Source organism: Gobius niger, assembly GCF_951799975.1.
Source record: "Gobius niger genome assembly, chromosome: 8".
Classification (NCBI taxonomy): Eukaryota; Metazoa; Chordata; class Actinopteri; order Gobiiformes; family Gobiidae; genus Gobius; species Gobius niger.
Window position 1 is genome coordinate 28,069,927 of NC_136859.1, and position 27,869 is coordinate 28,097,795.

Here is a 27,869-nt window from a genome sequence, read left to right on the forward strand (position 1 = left end):
ATCTGAATTAAACTAGTTAAAAAATAGTCTGTGGAGGGACATCCAGAATTCCTTCCACCAATGCCAGTCGTGGAACAACACAGCGCGGCTCGGGCAGTTTAGTCGTCTTTCCACAACCCAAGGTGAACAGATCTGCACCCAGGACCCGTTGAAATACGTCTAGAGCAAACTTTATACTGTAACTTCTCTCATCTTTATTAACAGAGTTTAGTGTTTCAGTTGATTCAGCGAAAAAGACAGTAATTATTAGCAAATCTGGATCACTTTGTGACTTAGAGAGTTGGCATCATCAGCTGTGAAAGAGCATTGGCTATTTAGAAAGGGGCTTAGCTGTCCTGTGACCCATGTCTCCATTCCTTCTTATATGCTCTCCAGAAGTGGGAGTTAACTACTTACAATGCCCTTCTGCACAGAAAAGAGGTTTGGGTGGAGCTCGCAGATGTACATGTGTGTTTACATTATAAGGCTCTGGAACAGTATACCGCACTCATCAGCAGCTCTGTAATCATGTTTCCAACAGCGTTAGAGCGTTTGCACAACTGTGTGTTTTTTCTCCTGCAGATCCACACACGGACGCCGACACATGCGTTACTATGGTCAGACTGTTCCGTTTTCACATAGATGTTTTCACTCCATTTACAATACAACACAATAATGTAATCTCTGGTGAAGTGGTATATTATGTTTCTCGCACAACGTTTTGTGATGCTCAAAGTGTCAGTCTGTGTTACTCCAATGAAATATCAGTATCATCGTGTACAGCTTATTCTGTGGTCGTCTCAATAAAAGTTGGGGGGAAGTTTGAAAAACAATACACCGATTTTGCAACTTTTTTGACTCATATTGTTAAATGTGCTTTGTGTGCCCAAATGAGTATAGAATTTTGTAAATAATTAAGTAAATCATTGACAGTGTGTGGAAAGAGCATTAATTACTGTATTATTGTATTTTACTTACTTTAATTACTGTATTACTTGTACAGCAAAGACTAAATATCGAGTCTGGGTTTAAAGCAGTAGTAAGTAACTTGCTTACCTTAATAAATCCTTTTTGTAGTCCCTCTGGGGGTAATACAAGTGTTAATGGGATGATTTGGGGGGTCTTTCATTGCAACTTTGCTGCTGGAGGCCCCAATACACACAAATAGAATCCCGAAGAAGAAGCTAACAGTCAAATCTCGATTGTATAATTGGATGCACAATATCCCTCTCTCTCTTTGTCTTTTCTGTCAGCGTAGTATTTACTCTCACGGAAAATTAATGAGTAAAAAACGCCACATGCTACGACACCTGCAGTGGCACATATATCCTCTAGTGGCACAAAATACTGCTTTAAATTAATTGAGATTATTAATCTTGTTTTGAGCGGCTTCCACTCATTTAGACTTTGTTTTACTGATCTGGTTTTAAGGTAATCTTGCTTGAAACAAGAACGCAAAACTGCCAATGGGACAAGTGTAGTGTTCCTACCCCATTGGTTGATAAATCAACCTGAAATAAAGACAAAATGTATTGAATTGAATCAGAAACATCTCAGAACAAGTGAAATAACCTTTGTCAAATGCCCAACTCAATCTTACCAATCAAAACAACTCAAATTTAATATATTTTGTTCAATTTCAGACGTTTAAAATAATCTAGATATACAGTACATTTCTTGGAGTGTATGGAGCCCACTTCAAAATCTACTCTGGTTCCTTCATTTAAAAAAAATAAAAAATATTAAAGGCATGCTACTCAGCCATGTGATACTTACAGGCAAAAATATATTTTTTATGAAAGAAAATACCACGTTTGTCCATGGAGAAAAACAATGAATGGAACGTCAGGAACCATATTCGAGGTGGGTGGGACTGTTCTGACAGGAGTTGATATACTTTCAATCTCTCTCTATCCCTTCCCTGTGTGCTGGGCTGGTGCCAGAGAGGGGATCCCAGACACAGTATGGGCATATTGGAGGAACTATGGAACCACTTACTGTATATTAAATAGACATTAGCCTCGGAGGACCCAGAGGAAGTGTCTGGAGAGAGTTAGACCCTGCTGAGATGGCTGCCTCCTGAAATATTTTAATGAACTCAGTGTTCTCAAAGCCTGACTTATTCCATACATTCTACACAGACAAATGTAGAAGTTCTCCACAGGGAATGGTCTTCTGTCCGGTGATATTTTGACCCATCACAGTATCTGAATTCTTCAAAGCCAAAATGTGTTTATGTGTTGATGGACAGAACCAAGATATGCCAATAAGAACTTTCTTGCTGAACAATTAGGTTTAGGGAGAAATGTTTTAGTCACCCAAGTTCATTGTGTCATCCAATTGATAGGGAGTGGAGGATGTTCAGGGGTTTTTGGGGAGTTTTGTCAAGTAGTCCCTGGTCCCAAAAGTTTGAAAACCCCTGCTGCATACGTCAGGCAGCCTTATGTTCTCGACCATGTTGTGCCCTATCATAAATTAAATCATAAAACAATGACTTTGATTGAAACAAAGAATGGCGCCCTCCCCAATATTTTACGGAAACCACACTTTGGCCGGTCTGAGGGCTCACATAACTCAAGCAGAACGTAAAGCGCACTGTTCCGTGACCGCCGTGAGTACGCATGTCATTAGTGAATCTGTAGACATGAAGACGAACCGTGGGGGTCCGCTGTGTGTGGAGGAGAGGCTGGGATGGGACAATGATCCAGATCTGGCGTCGGCACACGGCTCGTAAAAAGCTGAGACAGGAATAAAAACTAATGGTGTGTCATGGCCAGAATGGTGGGGGTGTGCGCACAAAAAGAGCAGCCGTTTCTCATTAGTCCAGGGGAGGGCAGGCGCATGGTAAGAGTGTGCTGTAAATCACACACTCATCCCTCGGCTTGAGCATAAATTGTGCGGCTGGCTCCGTCAGACAGAGGCCCGTCACCCCCTGCTCCTTCGCTGACTGTTCCACGGCATTCAAAAGAAATTATGATCACGATAACTCTTCAAAAGTGATCTGTAGAGCTGCAGCCGCCAGTCATTTACCATTGTGGCTTTATGACTTCATAATTTTAACATTTGCAACAGTGTGTCTGAAATAGACAACTCATTGCACAGTGACAAAGGCAATAATTCTAAGTCATTATGTTGAGTCTGTTGATGCTTTCAGGAAAATTAGTTCAAATCCTGTCATCCTCATGACACTTTTCGGGCTTTCTCGGTGGCCCCTGACACCTGTTCTGAATGTAAAAGCCTAATATCAGTTGTTATTTTATTGTGACTTTCTATTGGTGTAAATTCTTAGCTTATTAGTTAAAACCTACAACTGAATAGAGTAACTTAAAGTTCCCAAACTGCTTAATGCTGTGGAAGTCTTGTAGAAAGCCTACTCTAAATAAGTCGATGGTCGTTTTTCAAGTGTTTTGTACTGTATAGATAAATTAATAGATCATCTGGACCACATGAAATAGACACAATGGCAGAATAAGGCTGGGTGAAGATTGAACCATACTCTATGTTACGGGTGGGCAGTTCATTTTTTTACATGGGGCCACATACCTGGACTGAGTTAGAGGCCACACCAGCAACTTAATCCTGCTAAACTTTCTCCACTGCAAAATGCACAATGCACAAAATTACTTGATGGCAATTGTAAATATTATGTAAAAATAAAATAAAAAAAACACATATAATAATAATAATAATAATAATAATAATAATAATAATAATAATAATAATAATAATAATAATAATAATAATAATAATAATAATAATAATAATAATAATAATGATAATAATAGACTGATGTAAAGTGATTGTAAAGTAACAAAGGGTCAGATATTACTCCCGTCTCTGCCACCTGTCTTCTAATTCAGGCTGCATTGATATATGTATTATTTAATGTCTCTTTTGAATCTTAAAATAAATTAAATGGAAAAACATAGAGCCATTTGAGCCAACTCTGGTAGGGGATGATCATTTTAACCTCTGACAGGCTGCTAAGCAATTCAGTGAGGAAAATGGTGAAGAGGGCTGGACAAAATGTGCTTGGTGGCCGACAGTTTGCAATTTGCCCACCTCTGGTGAGTGAACACAAATACTGACTGCAAAGAATTTCCCCGTGAGATAACAGTGAAGAGCTGGCCGTCCCGGGGGGAATTTTCTAATTTAAATTTCTTTTCCATTGACTGTTTATTGTCCTGGTTTGAGAGAGAGTGATGCGGAGGATAGGGCCAGATGGAACGGGCCAGCAAATGTTGGGGATAACCGAGTACTGATGGGGTAAACAAGTTTGCTTCTCTCACAGTGGTTGAAATTCAATACTAAAGAGCGGGTTTGGAGGTTTTCCCCAGGATTTTTTTTTTTTTTTAAAGAATTTTAAGTAAATTCGAAGTATATTAACTGGTGTTTAGGTCGTCCGCTGGGCCTGCTACTTCAACACAAATACAACTACCCCATGTGCTGCTTTTGTCCAAAGAAAATCACATTGCTGGATTACAAAAAAAATCTATCAAAAAATGCACTCTATTCTTGAATGATTATTATTAAATGATGTGTATTTTGACAGCCTTTATTCCCTTATCGGTGTTTCTCTCCTCAGACGGCCCCTCTGAGCCCGGGCAGATAACATCTTCCTTGTGTGTTACAGTAATGCTCCAGAAGCCGCCAAATCCCTGTGAAAGTCTCCCAGAAGTCTGCAGTCATCATGTGGGTGAGAGTGAGGTCAGGGCGAGCGAGAAGAGCACCCAGACTCACCCAAGGGAGAGGCCTCACTGTACCCACTCACACAGGAGGGGGGGGCCCTTCGAGCTGTCTTTCTGTGGAGCATCATCATGGTTGGGAAATCAACACGAGCAAAAGCTTATTCACTGTACAGTCACTTCATTTGAAAAGTAGTTTAAAGTTAAACCACAAAAATACATAGATAAAATAAATAACACCTTAATAATACAGTGTTAATACGGATCTGAGTTTTCTTTTATTGTGTAAAACTCTACTCTACAGTTTCTTCCAAAAAAGGCACACCAGGTCCACAAACAACTAACTGGTCATGCATGCCTGGAGAACCAAAAATACAAAGACCAGGTCGACAAGCACACAAAGTGGTTGGAACACTGAAAGAAAACCGAGAACACTGAGTAATTGGGTAATCGTCACTCGGAAATAATTTGGAAATCAGTTAGAGCCCACTTTTTTTTAAAACACTTGGCTCGTGTTTGTTAGAGTATAACAGCTCCACACCTGCCAAAGATCCAGGAACATAAAACAGTCTGCCATGGGTGTAATAGTTCCCTGCTCTTTGCTCTTTGCTCATTGCTTAGAATAGTGTACAGCGGCCTCTACTGGGCTATTCAGGAGAAACTACAGAGCTATGGTACATGATCTGTGACAGGGGCTCTGAAGCTTTAAAGCTAATCCAAATCTAAATGATGTGCCCATGAAAATCTGACAAAAGAAAAAAAAAGAGTAAAAATATAAAATGGATTTGCAAAGATAATCATTTAATCATTTGAGGGCATTTAACAAGAGCAAAAAATGCATAATAAACATATCAAGAGTAAAGGGCAGTCCTATGACACTTAAGAGTTCTAATGAGACGTTGAAGGGACTGATCCAAATGTACTTTACTCAGACATGAATGTTCTTTATAGCATTCATGAGAATGCTCATTCACTATAGTAAAGTTGTTTTTCCCCCAACAACAAATGTTTCTTCATAGTTCCGTTAGGATTTATCCAGATCACTGTTAGTATATTTTCTTACTATTTTCAAACTTTAAAAGATCTACATTTTTCCTAAACACATCGTCTTGCTAAGCAGATTTATTAGTCTGACAATTTCTTGCTTCACATCCCTATGTTTCAAAAGAGAGCTAGGCTATTTATTTTCCAATAAAAGGAGCGCTTCATGTATTCACCAACAACAAAATAGAGTAGCTATAGCCTATACCGCTCTTTCATCAGTTAAGGGTGTTGAAAGAATAACAATTATAACACTTTATTAATTTTACTTAACGAACTTTATTAAATGATTTTGATAGAAGCCAACATCTCGACGCAGCCTCTAGAGCTTGTTGTTTGCAAATGTGTTTAAAGGGAGCAGTTCTTCTGCCTGTCATACAGGCAAACTGTGCGCCTCTTTAGACGACACCCCTACCGGCCAAAGCTGTAACTGCACTTATGGGCACTTCGACATTGTTACTGATCATAAAGTTTCTTCTATTGTATGTTGTCATTCGCAGATCATTTCACAATAAAATGAGGAGATAACTTGTTTCTTTTTGGCATCTTTTTATATGCCTTTTGTGATTAGTTTCAGAAAACTGTAAATAAAAAAATAACAATTAATACAAAAAAATAGAACAAAAAGAAAAGCTGCTGAATAGCTTTGCTAAAGCCATGTGAGTGACAGCTCAAACTTTTTGTCAGTTGGTCCGTTGGGTGGGTCAGGGGATTGTCACATGGAGTAATAATGCTGAAGAAAATTGCGTCATGTGTTTTACTGGCTTCCTGTCGCTCAGAGAATAGACTTTACATCAGCTCTGCTTGTGTACAAGCCTCTTCATGGTTTAGCACCAAAGTACATCTCTGACATGTTAGAGCCATATGAAGCACCTCGAGCCTTGAGAACCTCAGGGAGGGGTCTCCTGGTGGTTCCCAGAGTCAGGACTAAACAAAGTGAGGCTGTGTTTCAGTGTTATGAAGGTGTAGTGGAACGGCCTCAGTGAGGACGTGACAGGCCTCAACTCTGACTGTGTTTAAGTCCAGGCTGAACGCACACTTATTTACTGCTACCTATGGTAATTGTTTGTATTTTAACACATTTTAATAGCCTATACATACAGTGGGGAAAAAAAGTATTTGGTCAGTTTCACATAGACATTCTATTGGATTTTGGCCAAATACTTTTTTTCCCCACTGTATAGCCTACATATGTGTATTTTTTTTTTATGAGCTGCATGGATTGAATTGTTTTATTGTTTTGTTATTGTGTTATGTGTTTTTGGTGTTGCTGTGAGGCACACTGAGTTGCCTTGTGCTGTACAAATACATTTGCCTTGCCTTGCTTATTGTAACATTGGCATGTTTTACTGCAACGGGTGAATTTGGAAATTTTTCAGCTCATTGAATGTTTTGCACACAAAAAGAAATGTCAGGCACTTGTTGGTATTTTAAAACTGAACAAAAGAGTTACACTTAAAAACGTAATATTAACATACTAAAAAGAGCCAACCAGCCTGTGACAACCAGCCCGTCTCCCCTTACTCACTTCCTTATCCAACCACCGAGGGGAGCTATAATCCCACAAATGAATGAACAGAATGAGCGTCAAATTAGAAAAGACCCATGTATTTACACCATGTTGTGTGACTTTAATTTCACATTTCCCAGCGGTCTTCCTTGTGTAACACTTATACTTCTTACATTATGACCTGTCACTATAACAGCTTTTCCTTTGACAGCTCTGATCCCCTCTTCACACATTCCGCAGGTGTGAGCTCTTTAAATCTTTAAAGAATGAGTCTGTCCAAATAAGTCTATTCTGAGGGCTCTAAATCTTACAGTGTAGGACATCTACCTATTAATAAGGTCAACACCTTACTTGAGATTTCCTGTGCACGTAAGAGTCATTTTGTAATTCATTTACGAAGAAAAAAGGGATGTTACAGATCCGCCTTGTTAAACACGGCCATGGTATTAAACACTCACTGCATTCTCCTATACATCAATGCGTAGGAAGATTGCATCCTTTCACTTGCTACAATGGGGTAGTTCTGTTTGGTGGTTATTGGAGGGGCCTTGGGTGCCAATGTTTCCAGGCTTGTGAACTTATTGCTATAAAAGAATAATGCATCATCATTTGTAAGTTTGAGTATCTAGTTCTAAACATAAATCCCATGCCAACTTTTGATGATGGATACGGCTGACAGAATTCATTATGTTATGTTTAGAACTATAAAGAAGGCATGCTATTGGGAAAGACTATTGGTCCAGGAACTACAGACCTTTTGGCCAAATGTGTAATGTCCCCATCAAACAAATAAGGTTTAAACGTTTGTGTAATGTTGTAATACCTGTGGAAAAACTAGAAATGATTGACTTTATTACCATGTGGCAGCAATGTGTTTAGATGGTGTGTCCGATTGTATAGTATGGTTACAGATTCACATGGATTCAATGATGAGAGGCTTATCGTATCTTTCTTGAAGGGAGGCCCCAGACGTGCTCAGTGAGAAGGCTCTGGGGCTGGAGTATGTTCTCCCCAAGTGTCAGTGGAATCTAAGACCCCAAAATCCCAGTCTCTACTTCAAACCAGTGAACACATTGAGTCCAAAATGTGTGCTATGTGATAAAACTCCCAGCCACAAGCAGAGCAATGCGCATTATATTCAACCTGGATGGACTCAGACAGACAAAAGCAGCAATTAGGAAGATTTATTGACATGAATATCAGTTTTTGTCGATCAGACCCTTGTGGGAGACATTCATGTAAGAACTGAAGTCAGTATGGTTGGACAGGTTGGAGCTAGGCATGTCTTCCCCGGAGCCTGGACACTGGTGGTGGCATGGAAGTACCCGTGAAGATGCAGCAGGTAGAAGCCGTGGATGGAAGAGGCAGAAACGGGGTGGAGGCGGGTCGCAGCACATCTGGGAAGCAAACGAACCATGATTGCTAGAGGCTTAAAAGCAGGACGGAGGGTAATGATTGGCTGCTATGGAGGTGCAGCTCTTTACGCTGATGGGCTGAGGTGGAGGTGTGGCCCTCAACGAAGCGATCATTGGCTGGAGGTAGGTGATGCTGAAATTGGTCTCCCAGATTTAATTTGAACGCCTAGGCTTCATTTGAAGAGACTAAACAACAGCTGCAGAAGAGGCTCTACCAACATGGCAGAGAATGCTCTGGCGGCCCTTACTCATTATCCATCTTCATCTTAAAGCCACGAATCCCTCCTTTGACGACAGTGAGTTTGGAATATTAGCTAAAGAAAGAAGATGGTTTGAAACAGAAGTCATGGAAGCAATTTTCGTAAAGATGTTGAACAGCAGCATCTGCGCCTCACGCCTGGAGGACACTGCCTCGCTGATGAGACAGTGATCGGAGTCAGGTTTTTGAGACTGACACTTTAGCCTTCGAATAAGGTTGGGTTGGACTATGATGAGTTAAAACCCCTCCCAGTGCTCTTTATAATGCGCCTGTGGTCCGATTTGTTTACTGTTGCTGACGAAGCCTCTCGAAAGAGAAGCAAAATGTTCTACACTTCAGCTGCAGAGTACAGACGATGACTCAAGAACCTTTGTCTAAGATGGACAACTCCTGTACGACTGAGAGCTTACGCATACATGTTGTTCCAGGGGCTTTCTGGGTATTTTTCCCCACACTTTGACACACACAATACGCATAATCTCCACCTATAAGTGAAATACACCAACCCGCACTTCCCTCTCCCACTTATTTTGTATCAATTGCTGGAAACCAAACATCAAGTTTGCCCAACAGGCTACTAAAAATACAGTCAAGTGCTTTGTGGACTTCCAGAGAACTTTCCACCCCAGCTGTAGCCTATCACGGAGAAGAGCGGATTGTGTTTTGTTGTTTGTAGTGGACATGTTTGACCCTGAACTGTGGGGAAACCGTCCTTGTTTTCCTCATTACTGACTGAGAGCTCTGCACAAACAGCCCCCTCTGACCTCAGCAGGGAGTGAAGGGGAAAGAGATCCACGCCAAACCACGGACACACACCCCAGCCCTGGCCCAAAGGCACAAAGGCAGCGGGGCAGTGAAAGAGAGTCAGCCCGGGACACAGATGCACGCTGGGATGTTACTCACTCCCAACTGCTCCGAGCGCTAAGCTGCGGTAAAGCCAATGGGCCAGAACTAATTGAGTCTAAACATTTAACTAGTAGGGGAACGACTTCTGGAGCTTATTTAATGACAGCCCGGGAGAAATAACATATTAACTTTGTTAAGCGGCTGGAGCTGAGGCCAGGAGGGCTGGATTCTTTCACCAGAGTCATTGGGATTATTTCAAAAAATGTGTCCAACTGCTGATCATGATTACTCCTCCCTAAAGAAATCTACTTAGTTATTTGATTAACAGTAATATGATTACCCATTGCTTTAGTTTGAAAAAGAAAAAAGGATCAAGTCATGCTGTTTAGGTCTGGCCCGAACTCAAGTTCAGGACAGACTTCACACTTTCAGCTGTCAAAATATTACACAAAGAAAACAACAGTTACTTGATTATAATCGAATTATCCCTTACAGTTCTCCTTTTCTTAAAAAGTAATCTAATTTCAGGAGTAGATTACTTTAGAGACCCATGATTGGCAACACTATCTCACAGTGTGTGTTTGTTTTTTAACCAATCGTCTCTACAGCAGCTTCTGTAAATGTGCTGTCTGTCCCGTCCGGGAGGATTTTTCGGTTTCAGTGCAATAATATTTTATCTTTGCTGCAGCAGCACAGACGTTAGCCCCCTCAGCCTCTCCATATCCTTAATCTCTTAACCTCCACCTGAACCGAGCATTTTCTAAAGTTTGTCTTCAGTAAGTCATAAGTCTTAAGTCATAATAGCAACAAAAAAGCAACCAAAGAATAACAGAAAAGTGACAAAAATGTGTGACGAAAAAGCAACAAAAACGCTACAAAAGAGAAACAAAAAAGCATTAAAATTAAATGTCAACAAAGGCTGTGACAACGCTGCAACAACGCAAGGAAAAAGATCTGTTTCGATAGACTTTGTAGATTTTTCAAATGAGGCGTAAATAAACTTGTAGATTTGGGTAAAGCTGACCTGGAGAAAAAAAGCACTTAGTTAAAGGAACAGGCCAGGGTTTTTACATACATATTTTACATATTTACCTGAGCTTAGACGAGTTGATACGTACCTGTCTGGTCTTTGTGTGTGCCCTCAGTCACGCAAAACAACCAACATATTCCTATAGCTCCAAACGGGGTGAAGCTAGAAGCGACCAAGCTCTTCCACGGGCACAAAGACCAGACAGGTATGTATAAACTCGTCTAAGCTCAGGTAAGAACATATCTCAGTATGGAAAAAACGGTGTCCTGTACCTTTAAAGGAATAGGCCACCGTTTTTATATACTAAGATATGTTCTTACCTCACTTTAGTCGAGTTAATATATCCCCGTCTGGTCATTGTCCGCGCGCTCTGTCACGCAAACGGAGCACATACGCAGCCTCTCCCATATGTGACATAGCTCCGAAAAAGCTCACGATAGAAGCTACCAAGCTCTTCCACGTGTTCCCTATTTAAATAAAGTTACGTGAAGTGTTTTCATTAGAAGTATATTTACACAGAAATGTAACGTGTCGATTTTATAAGCAAATAAAAAGGGGGACTATATTGTGAGGCGTAATGATACGAGGAGCACAGCGTCCGCGTAGTAACTCCTAAAGACTTCCCCCGCTCACTTCCGTCAATAACCTTTAGGAGTTACTGCGCGGACGTTTTACTCCTCGTATCATTACGCCTCACAATATAGTCCCCCTTTTTATTTGCTTATAAAATCGACACGTTACATTTCTGTGTAAATATACTTCGCATGAAAACACTTCACGTAACTTTATTTAAATAGGGAACACGTGGAAGAGCTTGGTAGCTTCTATCGTGAGCTTTTTCGGAGCTATGTCACATATGGGAGAGGCTGCGTATGTGCTCCGTTTGCGTGACAGAGCGCGCGGACAATGACCAGACGGGGATATATTAACTCGACTAAAGTGAGGTAAGAACATATCTTAGTATATAAAAACGGTGGCCTATTCCTTTAAGGCGGGGGTTACGAGGTTAAGCATCATTACAATGTCATGTTTGATTTATTGCTAGATTTTTTTGATTGTTTCTGTTTAAATATGTAAAAATTGTACTGTACAAAGGGATTTTCCCCTTCTCATACTCTTCCCATGTCACAGCATCAGTGTCTGAAAACCAGTGGTTCTCAACACTGGTGGTACTTGTGCTTCGTCAGGCAGTTCTCAGGGTCATGTGAAATTGAGACATTATTCATTTTAAAAAGAGAACAAAACGCATGTAGGTGCACGCTTGGTGTTGTTCTGCTTTTTTTTTTTCAGTTCAGAGAGAATTTAACACAATATAGTTCAATACTTTAAATCCTTTATGGTCTCAGTTAGTCGTGATTTATTTTTTATTGAGATTGTGATACTCTGTTGGTCAGATATTTTGAGGTAATACTAGTATAATAATAGTTTGAGAACCACTGGTCTAAAGTGCCAACACTCACTGCCAATTATTCCTATACATATTTGGCCACGCCTGCCATGTATGGTCAAATGATTAACCATATTTTATCAAAACACAAACATAACCTCTTCATGAGTCAATATTTACCGGCAAAAACACAACTTCACAGCCTATACAAACCACAGTGTTGTGCTGCCCTCAGCCTGCCAGACTGCACAGACACTTCCCCTCTAATATTTCATCACTTTGAGGATGAGCGGTCCCAGATGATGACACTAACCACCCTCACCAGCTGTTTCCACGGCTGCCGACAGAGTGAACCGCTGTAAATGGGTCCAAAACGCCGTAAATGACAAGCTTGTGGCAGTGGACCATATCTGATGCTGTTGAGTGGGCTAACAGTCATATTAAAAGTTCAGTAAAAGGTGAGTCATACTGTCTGGGCCTCGGCGTGCGCTCCCGTATTCAGCTATCACCAAATGGAAAACACAAGGATGTCATTTAACCTATTCATTATTGGATTTGATGAGACATGAGGCATAATGAAGTCAGCAGATATTTAGGAATAAAAGTGAAATAGAAGCACCAAGTTGTCTTATAGGCGCCAGTTCGAGTCCCGTCTTGTGTGAGTAAATGAGTAAAATATACTATATAAAAATCAATGCTTTGTTATGATTACAAAAATACCCTCCCAAAAAATCTGTCTTCTCTGTTGTAAAGAAACAAAATTTAAAACCTGGTTGAAATCTTCCAGAAAGCACCTGTTGACAATTTTGGCCTCCACTCGAGACCACTGTCAAGAGAGGTTTCAGCATATTTTGCAGTAAAATGATAAATACAGTCCCTTTAATAGTAGTTTAAGTGATAAGTGACTGTGACGAGTGTAAACAGTGCAGACATGCTGCGCTGGCTCTGCTATTCATCTGCAGAGGCTTTTATTATACACTTTATAGTAGGGAACACAAACCGTCTTATCAGGAATCCTTCAGTACAAACTTTAGAGAAAATGACACTTTTACTGCCACTTTATGGATTATTCTTTATGTTTATGGTTTGGCCTCAGAAACAGCTGGGCCTGAAGTTTTACACATATTGTCCGCTGCTAGATCAGTATTGGAAATAGGGCTGAAACAACTAATCGATTAATCGACAACTAATAGATTAATAGTTATCAACTATTTCAGTAATCGATTAATCGTTTTCTAGTAAGCACAGACTAAAATAGAGCAAAAAAGACATGACAATTATGTATTTTGGATGAAAACCTACTTTGTCTCGTCCAATCACAAAGCAGAATTAGCCCAAAGAGCCTCCTACAAACGTTTACTTTAAGTTTACCCCATCAACATGTCCTCAAGCGGCGCCACTTTAGCTCTATGTGATAAGAAAATTGGAAAAATACAATTTCCATGCACCTTTCACAGCCAAGCGATTAATCGATTAATCCTAAAAATGATCGGTAGATTAATCGATTACCAAAATAATCATTAGCTGCAGCCCTAATTGGAAAGTTTGTGTTTTTTGTTTTTGTGTTGTAGCAACTGACAAGGCGACACATTATAATTATAGTCTAACCCTAAAACGCCACCCTAGATTTCCTGGGGAAATGAATTACAGCCTGCAGGCAAATGTAAGTAAATATATTGAAAGTACAGGGGAACAAATATGTAAAAAGTTCCATTTACTCTACATAAACTTGATGGTGCATTTGTAGAAAACATTTCATTTCATTAGAAATATATATTTATTTTCAATTGTTGATTCTTAAAATAACTCCTTTAAAGCAGTACTAAGTAGCTCATGCCCCTAGAGGCCATATGTGCCACTGCAGGTGTCGTATGTTGAGCTTTTTTTTACTCATTAATTGTCCGTGAGAGTAAATACTACGCTGACAGAAAAGACAAAGGGAGAGAGGGATATTGTGCATCCAATTACACAAATATTTCTTTTCACTCAAACTTGGCTATAAATACTGTTTAAGTGGCGCTAGCCCTTAGTTAGCTTTGACCGTTAGCCTGTTAGCTACTTCTTCGTGATTCCATTAGTGTGTATTGGGGCCTCTGACCCGGTGCAGGGAAAGTTGCAAGCATGGTTTTTTGGCCAGAGACACTTCCCATTAAAACTTGTATTTTCCCCAGAAGGACTACAAAAAGGATTTATTACGGTAAACAAGTCACTTAGTACTTAAAAATACATGTTTCTGAAGGCTCTCATTCATCCAGGGAGCATCCATCGCAAAAAAGCGAAATCATCGACTGGACTGGGTTTTGGTAAGGGCTGAGGACGTTTCGTTTCTTGTAACAGAAGCTTCTTCTTAGCTCTTTTGGTCAGAAAAAGACACTTTTGCCCAAACTGGAGCGGTCTATATAAGACTCAGGCTCCAAAACCGCCAAATATCCCTTCTCAAGTTGTTCACAGCATAAAGTCTTTGTACTGCTCTACTGCTGTGTCACTGGGCATAGATGATCCATATCCTTAAAAAAAAAAATAGGGTCGTTCCCCAGTTAGTATTTTAACCTCTTTGTCAAAAGTGTGGTAGTAAAAAATGATAGTACGACTTTGAACGTCGACAAATGTTACTGAATGATGCAGTACAGCGGTTGTAGTTGCAGTTACAGGCACATTCCTTTCACCTCTGGGTCACAAAGGCTGCATTTCCATGGCCAGGACAATCAGATAACTGGAGTAATCAGATAACCCAATAGTCAGATCTGATGCGTTCATATTCACTTCAGAAATGTGATCATCCGAAACTCCGGGTTTTACATGAACCAGAGGTGTTTGGGATTTTTAGAGCAACAGAAGACCAGACCCACATGCAGGACCAGGTGGAGATGATTGAGCCTCCATATTCGGACTTGGAGTCAAACGGCTTCATGTGGCATTGCACCTCTTCTGCCTGACAGCCCAGCGGAGACAGCACAGGTTTAGAAACTCATCGGGGTTCAAACCTCGTCAACTGTTCGTTATTTTCCTCCGTAACTGTAGTGATCCCAGCAAAGTGAAATATAAATAGTACAACCTGTGCTTTAACTTTTAATAAGGATGTCAAAGCTGTAAAGTATAGGACCCATAACTCTGAGGATGGAGCGATATTCTTCTATATGCGCAGCAGCTGTAACCACTCCATTTCATTTTTAATTCTGAATGCTTTTCTTTTCTTTTTACTATATCTTAATCTTTGTGACATTAGTTTGACATTTCTTCTTTCCTTTTCTTTCCCTGGTTAGTTTGTACACAAGTGTGAAAGAATAGAAAGACATCAGATAACATCTTTATCAGACAATGCATATCAGATTGTGCTGTCTACATGTCTCTTCAATAATCTGAGAATTCCAAATTATTATCAGATTTCTCCATGTAAACGGAGCCGATGGGTCTCATATTCACTGTTTATCTAAAACACAGATCATCTTTATTTTTGGAGTGTGGGAAACCTCGCCGCCTCCTTCCTGTCAAATCACGAGCGACAACATTGACACAGCCTCTGCCACACTGCATTAAACAGCGCCTCCTGATGGGCGGCAGTTGTGACATTTGGGTGTTTGTCCTGTCACGGTGAGAAGCCCATGCTCAGACCGTGATGTTTATTTTTTCTAATAAAAGTCTAATACTCGCGAAGCTGTGTTTGGTGAATTGCCCTGACCTCCAGCTTAAATAGGTGGCGTGTTTTGGGGGGGAAATGTCTGTGGGTGTGGTGCAAATACATGAGAGAGTCACCATGCAGAGTCTATTGTAGATACTATATTGGACTGTAGTAAACTTTGTGTCAGTTCCATTGTAGGTAAAAAAAATAAAATAAGTTTCAGACAAATTATTATATAGAGGAAAGGTATTGTTTGACTTAACCTCTTAAGCAAGCGAATTATCTCCAGTTCAGCTTTACTCAAATATAAAAGCTTCTCGACTGGAGCGTACAGCCTATGGTCAGAGTAACGCCTCATTTGAAAGCTAAAGCCTACAACACCGATTTTTTTGCGTTTTTTGTCACTTGTTAGTCATGTTTTTGTTGTTTTTGTATTGTGCTATTGTTGCATTTCCAGCACATTTTTGTTCTACTTTTTTTTGTGTGCGTTTTTGTCACTTTTTTGTGGCTTTTTTTTGGTCACTTTATTGTGTTGTTTGTTCATCCTCGTTTTGTCGCCATTTTGACACTTTTTTTTTTTTAAAAGCTTTCGGATTCGGGTAATGCCAAACTAGAGAAAATGTGCTCGGTTCAGGAGAGGGTTAAGAGGTTAAAGCAGGAAAGTCCCACTGAGATTCAGAATCTCTTTTTCAGGAATGTATTGGCTCCGGAGAGGATCCTCTTAGACATTGTTTGGTATCACTTTATTTTACACTACCCTCAGTACATTGTACCTAACTAAATATAGTACAATGTAATGTGCACTGTAAGAATGTATAATAACCTGTACCTATGGGTTACATACACAATGGAATAATATTGAGATAATATCACTATTGATTTGATCTGTTTTCTTGTAATTTTATGCAACTGTGAAGCACTTTGAATTGCCTTGTGTACGAACTGTGCTCTACATATAAACTTGCCTTGCCTATAATATGTATTTGTAGTTTGTAGGTACATAATGTAATAAGACATAAATCTAACCCTAAGGGTCTCGTGTCCTATTACATTACGTGCCTAAAGTATTAATACAAGTTATTCCATTATGTATCTAACCCATAGATAGTACACAGATAGTAACAGAATGGAGTGCCAATTAGGAAAGAATGCCACGTCTGAACAATAATAAAACTTGTATTACATTGTGTCTGTGTTTGTGTTGATCCCTTCAGACGGTTTGCCCACTTGTCATCAATGCCCAAGTCAGTCTGAGTAGTTTGACCCCTGCAGAATGACAGTGCCACCGAGCTGTTCCACATGTGCACATCCTTTCTCTCACTCTCCCTCAGCCACTTCTAACAGCAGCGCTCCGTTACTCCAACCCCCCCCCACACACACACACACACAGACACACACACACGCTCCCCACCCCGCCCCGCGCTCTCTTCCTTCCCCCCTCCCAGCCTGAGTGCCTCACAGCTTTTCCATTTCCTTTTTTGGTGAAAAAATCTGCAACTTGGTGCAGGGAGGACATCGCACCCGAGCCGACAGCCCGAAGAGTGGATCTGGTCCTTGTGTGTGTGTGTGTGTGAGTGTGTGTGTGCGTGCGTGTGCGTGTGCGTGTGTGTGAGGCCATCAAACAGTCCAGTCAGCATAAACACTGGAGTACACACTTCCCTTTCACACGCTTGGATATTATTCAGTGGTAAAAGTGATAAAGACTGAGTTTGCTATCTTGTTGGAAAGGATGGAGGGGTTTTCTCTATTGGCTTCATGGAATTCAAGGGTTTTTCATAACACTACCCCACAAATACACGGGCTCATGAAGTAGTAACACACACGCAGCCACGACCACAAAAACACACACAAAGTGTAAAAGCGAACATTGATTTAATTAGACTTCACAAATAAAGCATTTAGTCGCTTCACATAATTCTGATTTACAGTAAGTCCATTCGGCTGTGACCACAACGGCACACTTTATATACTGTACGTTGAAATGCTTATACGCCAACTCTGACTCACCAGCATCAAAGCTGAAGAAAAAAAAAAGGGGGGGTTACACAAAGAGATTTATAACTTTAGACGCAAACAATAAAACACAGGTTTGAAAGCGCGGTAATACAAGGCAAATAAAGACATGCACGCTCCAGAATCATCACTCAGCTGCTAATGCCGCTGCTCACTTTGAGCATCAGCAACACATAAATATTTACAAAACAAAAGCACAAGCCCAATTCCAAAATGCTGAGTCACTAAAAAAAAAAAAACATACATTGCTAATCAAGCCAGTTAATTCATTTTAGATATGAATATTGAAATTCCTCCAGCACTTTCTTGTTTCGAAGCCTTTGTCGTCCTCGTCCCAACTTGTTTGAGCTGCGTTGCCACATTCAAAATGAACAAATAGTACGACATCGGACTTAACCTCTGGATTTGTTAATACTAATTCATTCATTACAGTTAGTAAAACTGTGTCCCAAATTTCAGGGGAATTGGTCTGATAAAACAAAGTTACATTTAGATGAAACAGACAAAAAGCAGTAACACGACATCAAAGTGGCATATAACCTGTGCCAGGGCTGTGAGAAAGGCTTGTGTGCACATACAGGAGAGTAGAAACGTGTGTAATGCTTGCAATGTTAAGTGCAACTGAACTGATTAAAAGAGTATAATCATTTGCTTGCAATTATTCATCATGTTTGTGGTCGTTTGCCACTATTTTACTACAGTGTCTCGCCTCCTTCCACATCTTTATGTTCAGTACAACGTGACGTCATACACCAGTGAAAGAAAAGTCAGCTTCATTCATTTTGAATGTATGAAGCACGGACGATCACCATTTCCTCTGATTGGGAGACGCAATTTACAGAATCATGTATTTTTCATAACTACGAGCGTCTCTTTTTTTAATAACCACTCTCTGTGTCCCTCCTCTGGGTCCAGACCCATCCTTTGGGAACCATTGCATCTTAAGCACATGGAAAATAAATCCATCTCCTCCTCTGACCTCAACAATATAATGCATACGCTTCAAATTTGTTCAAAAGTGACTTGCACTTTTTGCTCTTTGGCATGATAGCTTCTTACTTTTGCTTATAAGGCACATTATCTGCATACTTGTTAAAATCTTAATGAGAATTCTTTGTAATATTGTACAATACTTGGCGCTTGGACTCACAAGTGGCTACAATTAGCAAAAATGATTTGTAATATCTGGTGGCTAGTTCATACATTATATAAAAAAAACATTCTGTGACTGTATGTAGAGATTCATTTTCACTGGCAGTATCATAAACAAACATCCATACAATCCCAAACAACGACTCGCATGCAAAACCAAGCAACTGATATTTCACAAATGAGAAAAGCATGGCTGTGTCCAATGCCTTGAGTTGAAACAAGAGTCAGTGGGGTAAAGAAGGCAGCTACTGTAAGGCTGGTCTTATAGGCTGGTGTGGCATTCGCGGCATAAGATCCTTTCCCCGTCTGGAAAGAAGCCGGCCCCGACCAGAGTCACGGAGCAGTCGCTGCAGGTGAAGCAGGGCTGGTGCCACTGACGGTCCTCGAAGGAGATGTACTTCCCTCCTCCGAAACCTAGCGCACAGGGAGGAAAAGAGTTTTAGTTTTTGTATTTATTTGAAAACTAGGGAGAGTCCTTTTCTTTTTCACTCTCAGAATTGAATCATATGTTGAGCTGGGTACCGTTAAACGATAACAGTCTGATATCGGAAATAAAGTTGAGGTTCTACCCGTATCGGGGGGAAAAAAAGAAAAGCATCAAAATCTATCTTTAGATCCAAGTTTTCATGGTGTTGGTCCAGGGACACCATTAACACAGTACAAAGTAACTCCTGCCCCTAGAGGCCATAAGCGCCACTGCAGGTGTCATTGCATGTTGCGTTTTTTTACTCATTAATCGCCGGGAGAGTAAATACAACACTGACAGAAAAAAACAAAGGGAGAGAGGGATATTGTACATCCAATTATACAATGAAGATCATTTTTTTTCACTCAAACTTGGCTGTAAATACTGTTTAAGTGGCGCTAGCCCACAGTTAGCTTTGCCCATTAGCCTGTTAGCTTCTTCTTCGTGATTCCATTAGTGTGTATTAGGGCCTCTGACCCGGTGCAGGGAAAGTTGCAATTGTGGTTTTCTGGCCAGAGACACCAGGGGGAGATGAAAGACCCCCCAATCATCCCATTGACACTTGTATTACCCCCAGAGGGACTACGAAAAGGATTTATTTTGGTAAACAAGTTACTTAGTTCTCCGTTAAAGGAAGTGACTTGGTTGCTTCAGCTCAAACAATGCGCAATTGTTTTTACACATTATTTTCTGGTTTTTCCCCCCAATTTTCGCTAATTTTTATTACTAATATTTTCCCCATTTTTCCCCTATTTCCCCCCCCCCCAAATATTTCCTAATTTTAGCAAAAAATTATCCCAATTTTCCCCAATTTTATTTCCCATTTTTCACACACACATATTGTGATTTTGCAGATCTTCCGCACATAATTGTTTTGTTTTCTGATTCTAGATGACAATTATTATAGAATCGGTATCGTAAAAGTATGGTTCAGATATTGGTATTGAAAACCAAGTATCGTTAAAGTACTGGTATCGGAAAAAAATTTAACAATACCCAGCCCTGATCATATGTCTTTTTGAAAGTGTAGCACACAAGTTTTATATATTTTTCATTGGATTTATGTATTTTTTATGACATTTATTTTAAATAGGAATAATATGAGTAATGGTTAAGTTACTAAAGTATTGTGCTGCTTCTTCAAGCCGTCCCATTATCGTATTCAGCAGACCAAAGCAAATTGTGTTATGACATGAGCCTGGTTGATCCCCTCAAATGCTGAAATAGCAGAAAGTTAAGTGCCTGTTTATTGTTTTTCTCAGACATGTTCCCTTCTCCACACAATGGCCGTTTATTTGTCCAAACCATAAACACATGAGCTTCACTGTCAATCCACTTTTTCCGAGGTAACGGCTTTGTTCTTTTTCCCCCAGCACCAAAACCACGCGCAGCCGAATATGCACAAACCCGGAATGTATTGACATCTCTGACAGATTATTGCCACATGATCGAAATAACACCGCGGTTTGCATATCCAAGGATGAGACGTTGATTGTAAACAACTGCACGTGCCTTTAATCAAATCCACTCAGTCCATAAAGTAGGTTGATCTCTAACTTAATTGCGGCGGTACCTGTGATGGGCTTGGAGCAGGCCTCGCACTTCTTGGCGTACAGGCTGCCGAAGCACTTGAGGCAGTAGGGGTTTTCGTCTCGCGAGGTGAAGTGCTGCCCGGCCAGCTGCGTCTTACAGCTCGTGCACACAAAACACTCCTTATGCCAGGGCTCGTCCCTGTAGGTCACCCCTCCTTTAGCCAGGGTCTGAAACCAAGAGGGGGCAATGGTCAAATGCGATAAATAACTTTTGATATTGCATAATAATAATCATTTAAAAAAACTGTTGCATCTCTCTTGTGGACTTCTGTATTCCAAAGTATTTCTATACAAATACGAGTGATGATGTGAAGTCCGTAAGGATCTATGTATATCGTAATATTGAATATTTTACTATTTAATTAATAGTAAATAGAATAAATTAATGTGGTGTGAGGTGGGATTAAATGTTCACTAACAGATTTAGGCAGATTTGTGAATAATATTTCTGTTGTGTATTAGATTAGATTAGATTTTTATTGTCTACTTATTGTGAAATTCGGCTCACCGACACATAAAAACACAAGACTAGGACAATACAAACATGACCAGTAGAAAAATACATAGGAAAAAGAAACGTAGTAAAATAAAACAGAAAAAAAAATGACAGAACAGTTCAGTCCATTTCTGTGGCTAGTGTGTTCAGGTCGCTGTTTCATTCAGAATTCCCACAGCACAAGGGACAAAAGCTTTCTTAAACACAGACTTTTTAGCCAGTGGAACTCTGTATCGCCTCCTAGAGTTTAGAGGCTCAAACTGAGAGTTCAGAGGGTGAGTACTCACTGCTTACAAGTTATAAATGGTAAAGTAAGTGCTTCGTCTTTCAGGTAGTGCGTGCTCGAGATACAGGAGTGTAATCAAAACATATAAGTATGTAAGTGCTTTGTTTGTCATTGTACAAGCGTACAACGAAATTGTGTTGAGTCCTGAGCCGCTGCAACTGAGCCGTCCCGCCACTGTGGGTCAACCTGACCAGCATGTTTATGGAGGCCGGGGAAACGTAGCACCCGGAGGAAACCTGGCTGGCTGCTTTCAATGCATTCAATGGTGCAATAAATTAGCCATTAATACACAACTAATTGATTATCTTTTGATCAATCATTATTTGAAGCATTTACTCTGACAGCCCTTGTAAAAACACGTCTGTGCTAATTGTTACTGTGTTTTCAAATTGATCTAAATTGATCAAATCTAGTTTCTTGAGGTCTGGTCCCAAAGTGATCCGTTCTGCAGAAAAAAATCATGAAAAATCTCAAGGTTTATAGAAGAGTAATATTTCTGTCCAATCATTTCTGACACCAGCGTGCTATTACATGCAAATACTGTCAAATTTTGATTTTTAGTTCATACATTATTTTTTTCTTCAGTATGTCTCTAGTTCCGACCCATACTGTATATAGTGCAGAGTTTAGTGTACTGTATTACTGCCACAGTCTGCAGTACCTTTGGTAAGTATAGCACTATTTGGCATTAAAATTATTATTTTGACCTCATTATGGTAAATGTTGCACCTTTTTACAGCGTGTGCAGCGTGGGGCGAACTTGTCCTCGTAGCAGGTGACGCAGTAGTGCTCGTCTTTGTCCGGGATGAACGACTTGGAGCCAATGGGCTGTTCGCAGCTGTGGCAGATGAAGCAGCCCTCGTGCCATGTGGAGCCGCCGTACTCCAGCTTCCTCGTGCCTGACGGGACAGAAAATACATCCAGAATATAAAGACATAATGATGATGGAAAGAATGAACAGCTAAAGGGACCCATTATCCTTTTGAAATCTCCTGTTAAAGTCATTTTGGTGTTTCTGGTCATACTTTAAGCGGGCTATAAAAAGATGAAATTATTGCGTGATGGTATATAAAACTCATTTTGTTTCAGTAAGGTTTATTTTATTTTGAATCATAATACCACAGCCACCACAATACTTTCCGATTGCTGGAAATCTGATTTTCTTAATGTCCCCAGCCACTCGGTAGCACAGAAATCGGCCTGTTGAGTTCATATGGTTTTACTCTAAAGCAAGGTACAATAGTTCTGTAAAGTGCTGGATTTGATGAAAACACTGACGATAGACCAAACAGATCAAAAATATTCTTTATCCTAATCACCAAGAGCAGTGGTTCTCGTCAGGAGGCACCCAGGGCCTGGTGTAGACATGATTTACATCCAGTATAGACCTAAGTCAGGTCTGCTTTAGACCCTTTTTTTTATCTGGTTTGGTGCTGAGAGCTTGTAGCTTGATCTAGGCCTGGTGCTGGTGATACTTGTTGCAAGGTGAACTATTTCACGGCAGTGTACAAGTGACAGCAGTATAATGAGAGTCAGAGACCATTCCAAATCCATTCAACCAAACAAGAGTAAATATGAAGAAATGATCACAAATAAGCACAGACGTATGCATCTAAGTGTGCTGAAATTTAAAGTGATAGTCTGTAAGATTGCAAAATGAGGAGAAAGAGGGAGAAATACATTTTAAACAGTAAAAAATAAAGTTTCCCTCCTTTGGGCCAGAAAGCCACTCCTGTTTGCAAAATAAGGAGCATATGAACAAAATTTCAAAAGCAAACGATCAAGCTCCTCCCCCTCCCCTCCTGGTTGGACCTGAAAGGACCGGTCAAAGGAAAGCTCGTCTCATTGGTCAAAGTGATGGCACTGGGGAGTCGAATTAGCTGCAGAGATCGGCGAAGGGAGAGACTTTAGAAAAAAATTATTTCATACTACTTACATAACGTCAAATTGCAGGCCCAGGCGGTCAATTATATGTAATCTTTATCATTTGTAAAAGATTTAAACTTACAGACAATCACTTTATTTATAATCAATTCTCGATTCAAATGTACAATGTTTGGTACAAAGGCATTCTATAGGGACAGTTTACCTGACCCACACCTGACACTAACTCACATGTGAACTTTTACAATGCTTAACAGACATGTGATGTTTCATCTACACAAGTCGATTCACCTAATCCTGGGGCTGGAAGTAGGTCAGTTGTAGCTGGAAGCAAAGTCTGCAGAATGTGCTCCTGTTTATACCCATTGTCAATAAACCTCTCCTCTGTCTTCTCCTTATATGTCCTCCTGCACCAGCGCCATGTTTGACGTTGATTCTACGCTGTAGGGCTTTCTGGCAAAACCGCGCCGGTATATGTGCCGTATGTTTGCGTTCTTTATCAAACTGAACCCAGATGAACTCTGAAGCCCCGTAAAAAGGAGAACGACTGAGATGTAGGTTTAATATAAGGAAATTAGAAACCTTTTTGCAATAATAGTGAGATATTATCATGAGGATCTTGAAAAATCTAAACACTTGGAGGTATCTGTTTCAGTAGTGTAGGTATAACTTTGCAAGACATGTGCATTAACCACTTTCGAGCCGGGATTTAAACAAAGATGAGTGTTTGAATGTTTCGCCAGCTTATAGCTCTACATGGGTGCGTTAAAGTAAATACAATAGACAAATGAGCCATTACGCTGTACATCTACCGCTGCTCCTGGAAGCTTAGCTATTTATCTTCACAGCACAAGTCACAGCACTGGCACGTGATGTTTCTAGCATTTATGCGCTGGGATTGATTTTGCAATGTGAACAAAGATCTCATTTCCTTTGATCCGGGTGCCACAACACTCCGCTGCAGCATTACCAGCGGCCTCCCCCGCCCTATCACCACCAATATCTGGCTTCAGACAAGTCAAGTCTCCCATAAAGGCTCGCTGGCTGGGTTCTCTCTTACCAGGCATGACCACCTTGTCACAGGCCACGCATTTGGAGGAGAACTCGTTGCAGTAGCAGTCGTTGCACAGCAGGGCGTCGTCCTGACTGGTGAAGGGCTCGTCGGCCAGAGAGCGGTCGCAGCGGAAACAGCGGAAGCAGTGCTCGTGGTAGTGCCGGTCTTCGTAGAACAGTTCCTGAGAGGGCAGAGGGATATCGGTCACAACGTGCATGAATACTGGCCAGCTGTGGTTCAATTTCTGGTGCTGTAGGTGCAGAGGGTGAGCTGTTGAATCTAAGGGTGTACTCACTTATTCCATGCTGTCCTGTGAATGTTTACATGTTATGGCCAATGAAAATATGACAAAATGTAAATGTTTGGGTGGTATTAGTTGAAGCAGACACTGTTTACTCATTCTTGTGATTTTAATAAAAGATCAGACCACATTTTAAGACCAATTTAGACAGAAAAGTAAGAAATTCCTCACTTTTTCCTCCCACTGCAACTGTTTGCGTTCTTGAAATCTTTGCAACTGCAGGTTTTCCGTAGTGAATATTGTGGGACATAGGGTTTTTCAATGGCTATGACTTGGCTAGTCTATCCAAGCACATTTAGAGGAACAATAGTCATGGATTTGATTGCGAATGAACATGCCAAATATCACTGTGTTCAGCCAATCACATGTCCCTGAGTGAATGAACTATCAAACACTTGCCAAAACATAGACAAAATAAATTGCATTAAATTACAAGAATGGATTAAACAAAACTACAGAACATCTCTCAACAACGACTTGATGTTCTCCAACATTTTGGCGCCCCTGGGCTGCTGAGTTCTCAGACATGAAGAAGAGAGCGGTTAGTTTCCCGTTGATGCATGTCTGTTTGGGTCACAATGACACATGAGCTGTGTTCAAGGCACTAACCACAATGTGCTCACACTGCGCACAGTGATGCATGCTCCACTCTGAAAAATGTCCTGTCGAAAAGAGGAGTAAGGAGATTTGCTGCAGAGGCCCGGAGATGCCAAAAAAATGTGCTCGGAAGATTTTGCATCCATGTCTTGCGAGGCTGCTAATAACTCACCGTTCCTAAGCACAATCTGTTCATTTAGTTGTGTGTTTTGCGTTCAACTGATTTATGAAATGCTTGCGTTTTTCATTAGGGGGAGGTTACAACTTGTTTCTCGTGAATTATATGGTTTTACGGGATAGAAATTAACCCATGGCCCGATGTGGACTTAGCTCAAATTGTCTGTATAATTACAGGTTAAACCAGGCATCCCATCGTGAGCGGACGCACGAAATACAGAGAAAACGCCTCATTTAAACAAAGGGATGCATCAAAGCAGCTCATATTTCTATGGTGAATTTTACTGAAATCCAAAAGTCTAATGAATGGACATGTTATAGCTTATACAAGAAAGAATGAATATATAAATATGTACCTGAGATTATTGACCTCTTAATGACACTATACTACATTTCTAGCAGTGCCAGAGGAAGCTACTTCAGTTTAAACGGAATGGAGACAAAACTCCATTCCAACAACCAACAGTGTTGTATTTCTAAGCACATTTCACAACATTGAGGGTGTGTTTGAGGATCTGTACATTACAGCATTTCTATAAAGGCTCCAAAGTAAAAAAGTACATTTGAGTTGTGTGTTTTGTTCATTTTAAGAACTTTGTCATGCAGACTCCAGAAGAGAAGGTGGCAGTGGTGCAGATGTACCATCGAGGCCACTGACTCACAGCAAGAAAGAAGGTTTGGCCCTGTTGCATTGCCATACAGGTAGTGCAATTGGGTGCAGTTTTTGTTGTTTTGAAGCTGCAAAATTACTTTTTAACACTTATTTACCTTTATTTATTTTCTACTTCAGTACTTACACTTAAAGGTGCATTTTGGAACTTTTTATGTGAAAAAAACCTTTTATTTGTGCGTATTTGACCTTTCAGTGACCCAGCGGCTCTATGAGTAGTCAGCACATGATACCTTTCTTTTCTATCACAGTGGCATCTATGATGCTGCAGGATCAGTTGTTTTTAGAGTTTCTGGAAGGTTTCACTACTGATGGACCCTCTCACCAGAAAATGTTCAAAACAAATGTTCCTGGGGAGTTGTGGAGGCCACCGGGATTGAAAGTAAAGGTGCCATGCCAGTCACAAAGAGGTTAATTGTGTACAAATATCAGTTTTGTTTAGTTGTATTTGCTTAATGCACCTTTAAGTATTAATTTGACTGAGCAACTGAGTAATATGTACCAGGAGTGTCAGTACTTTTACTCAAATAAAGAAATCAAGTACTTCGACCACCACTGCTAAATACTTCTTTTTCATACCTAATTTTGGATTTGAAAAAATGGGACATTTTTTCGGGGCCCACTGCGAGCCGTCCAACCACCCCAGCCAAACTCCAAGAGGGGTAAACTACGGCCATTTCCCGGCCAAAATGGGGGACTTTCCAGCTATGCTAACATTGTGACAACTGCCACCCAGGCTCTGCAGGTGGCAGTTCTTACGAGGGTAGAGAGTTCAGTTTGGAGACGCAGGGGAATCCTTTTTTATCCTATTTTGTCGCAGTATGGGAGAGTTACAGGATAATGCTAAAACGGGAAAACAGCAGGAAAGAAAGGTAAAATTATACAGTGCTGACCACATGCAGCAGTCTCTTTGATTCCCCACGCACATCTCTGTGCAACAAAATATACTGTAACTTTGAGAGTTTATAAAAGCACTATTGGTATTATTAGTTCACTGTAAAAGTTAACTGTTCTACTTCATTACATGAGTCAATCCCGACCAGACAGGACCTGCACTGTAATGCCGTCATGGTGCATAGAAACATGTGCGATGAGCTTCTTTTTTTTTTTAATAATGTGGTAAGCAGCAGCAGCAGCAGGTCTGATCACGCCCGTGTCGGGGCCTCACCCGCGCGTCATGGCCGATCAGCTCCTTGCACTCGTCGCATGTGTTGGAGAAGAGGCTGTCGTAGCACGGGACGCAGTACGGGCTGTCGTCGGACTGGATGTACTTCCGGCCATACAGGGACTCCTTGCAGTTGTCACAGTCGAAACGGTCCGCCATCGTAAAGCCCTGGAAGACACTTCGTGGGATGTGCTTCAGATGAGCTGCGAACCCTAGAAGAAAAAGAAAATGTGATAACCAGCCTC

At 40.6% G+C, this 27,869-nt stretch overlaps 1 protein-coding gene across 1 annotated transcript in view; it reads right to left on the minus strand.

The window, feature by feature from the left end:
- Positions 1–19,027: 19,027 nt before the first annotated feature.
- fhl3a (four and a half LIM domains 3a) overlaps positions 19,028–27,869 on the minus strand; it is a 42,858-nt gene continuing 34,016 nt past the window's right edge. Inside the window, exons 3-7 of the mRNA XM_079561966.1 lie at positions 27,628–27,792; positions 24,721–24,895; positions 22,506–22,675; positions 20,976–21,162; positions 19,028–19,350 (exon numbers count right to left, since the gene is read on the minus strand). Coding sequence (XP_079418092.1) covers positions 19,199–19,350; positions 20,976–21,162; positions 22,506–22,675; positions 24,721–24,895; positions 27,628–27,783 — 840 coding nt within the window. The 5' untranslated portion in view covers positions 27,784–27,792 and the 3' untranslated portion in view covers positions 19,028–19,198. The remainder of the gene's footprint in view (positions 19,351–20,975; positions 21,163–22,505; positions 22,676–24,720; positions 24,896–27,627; positions 27,793–27,869) is intronic.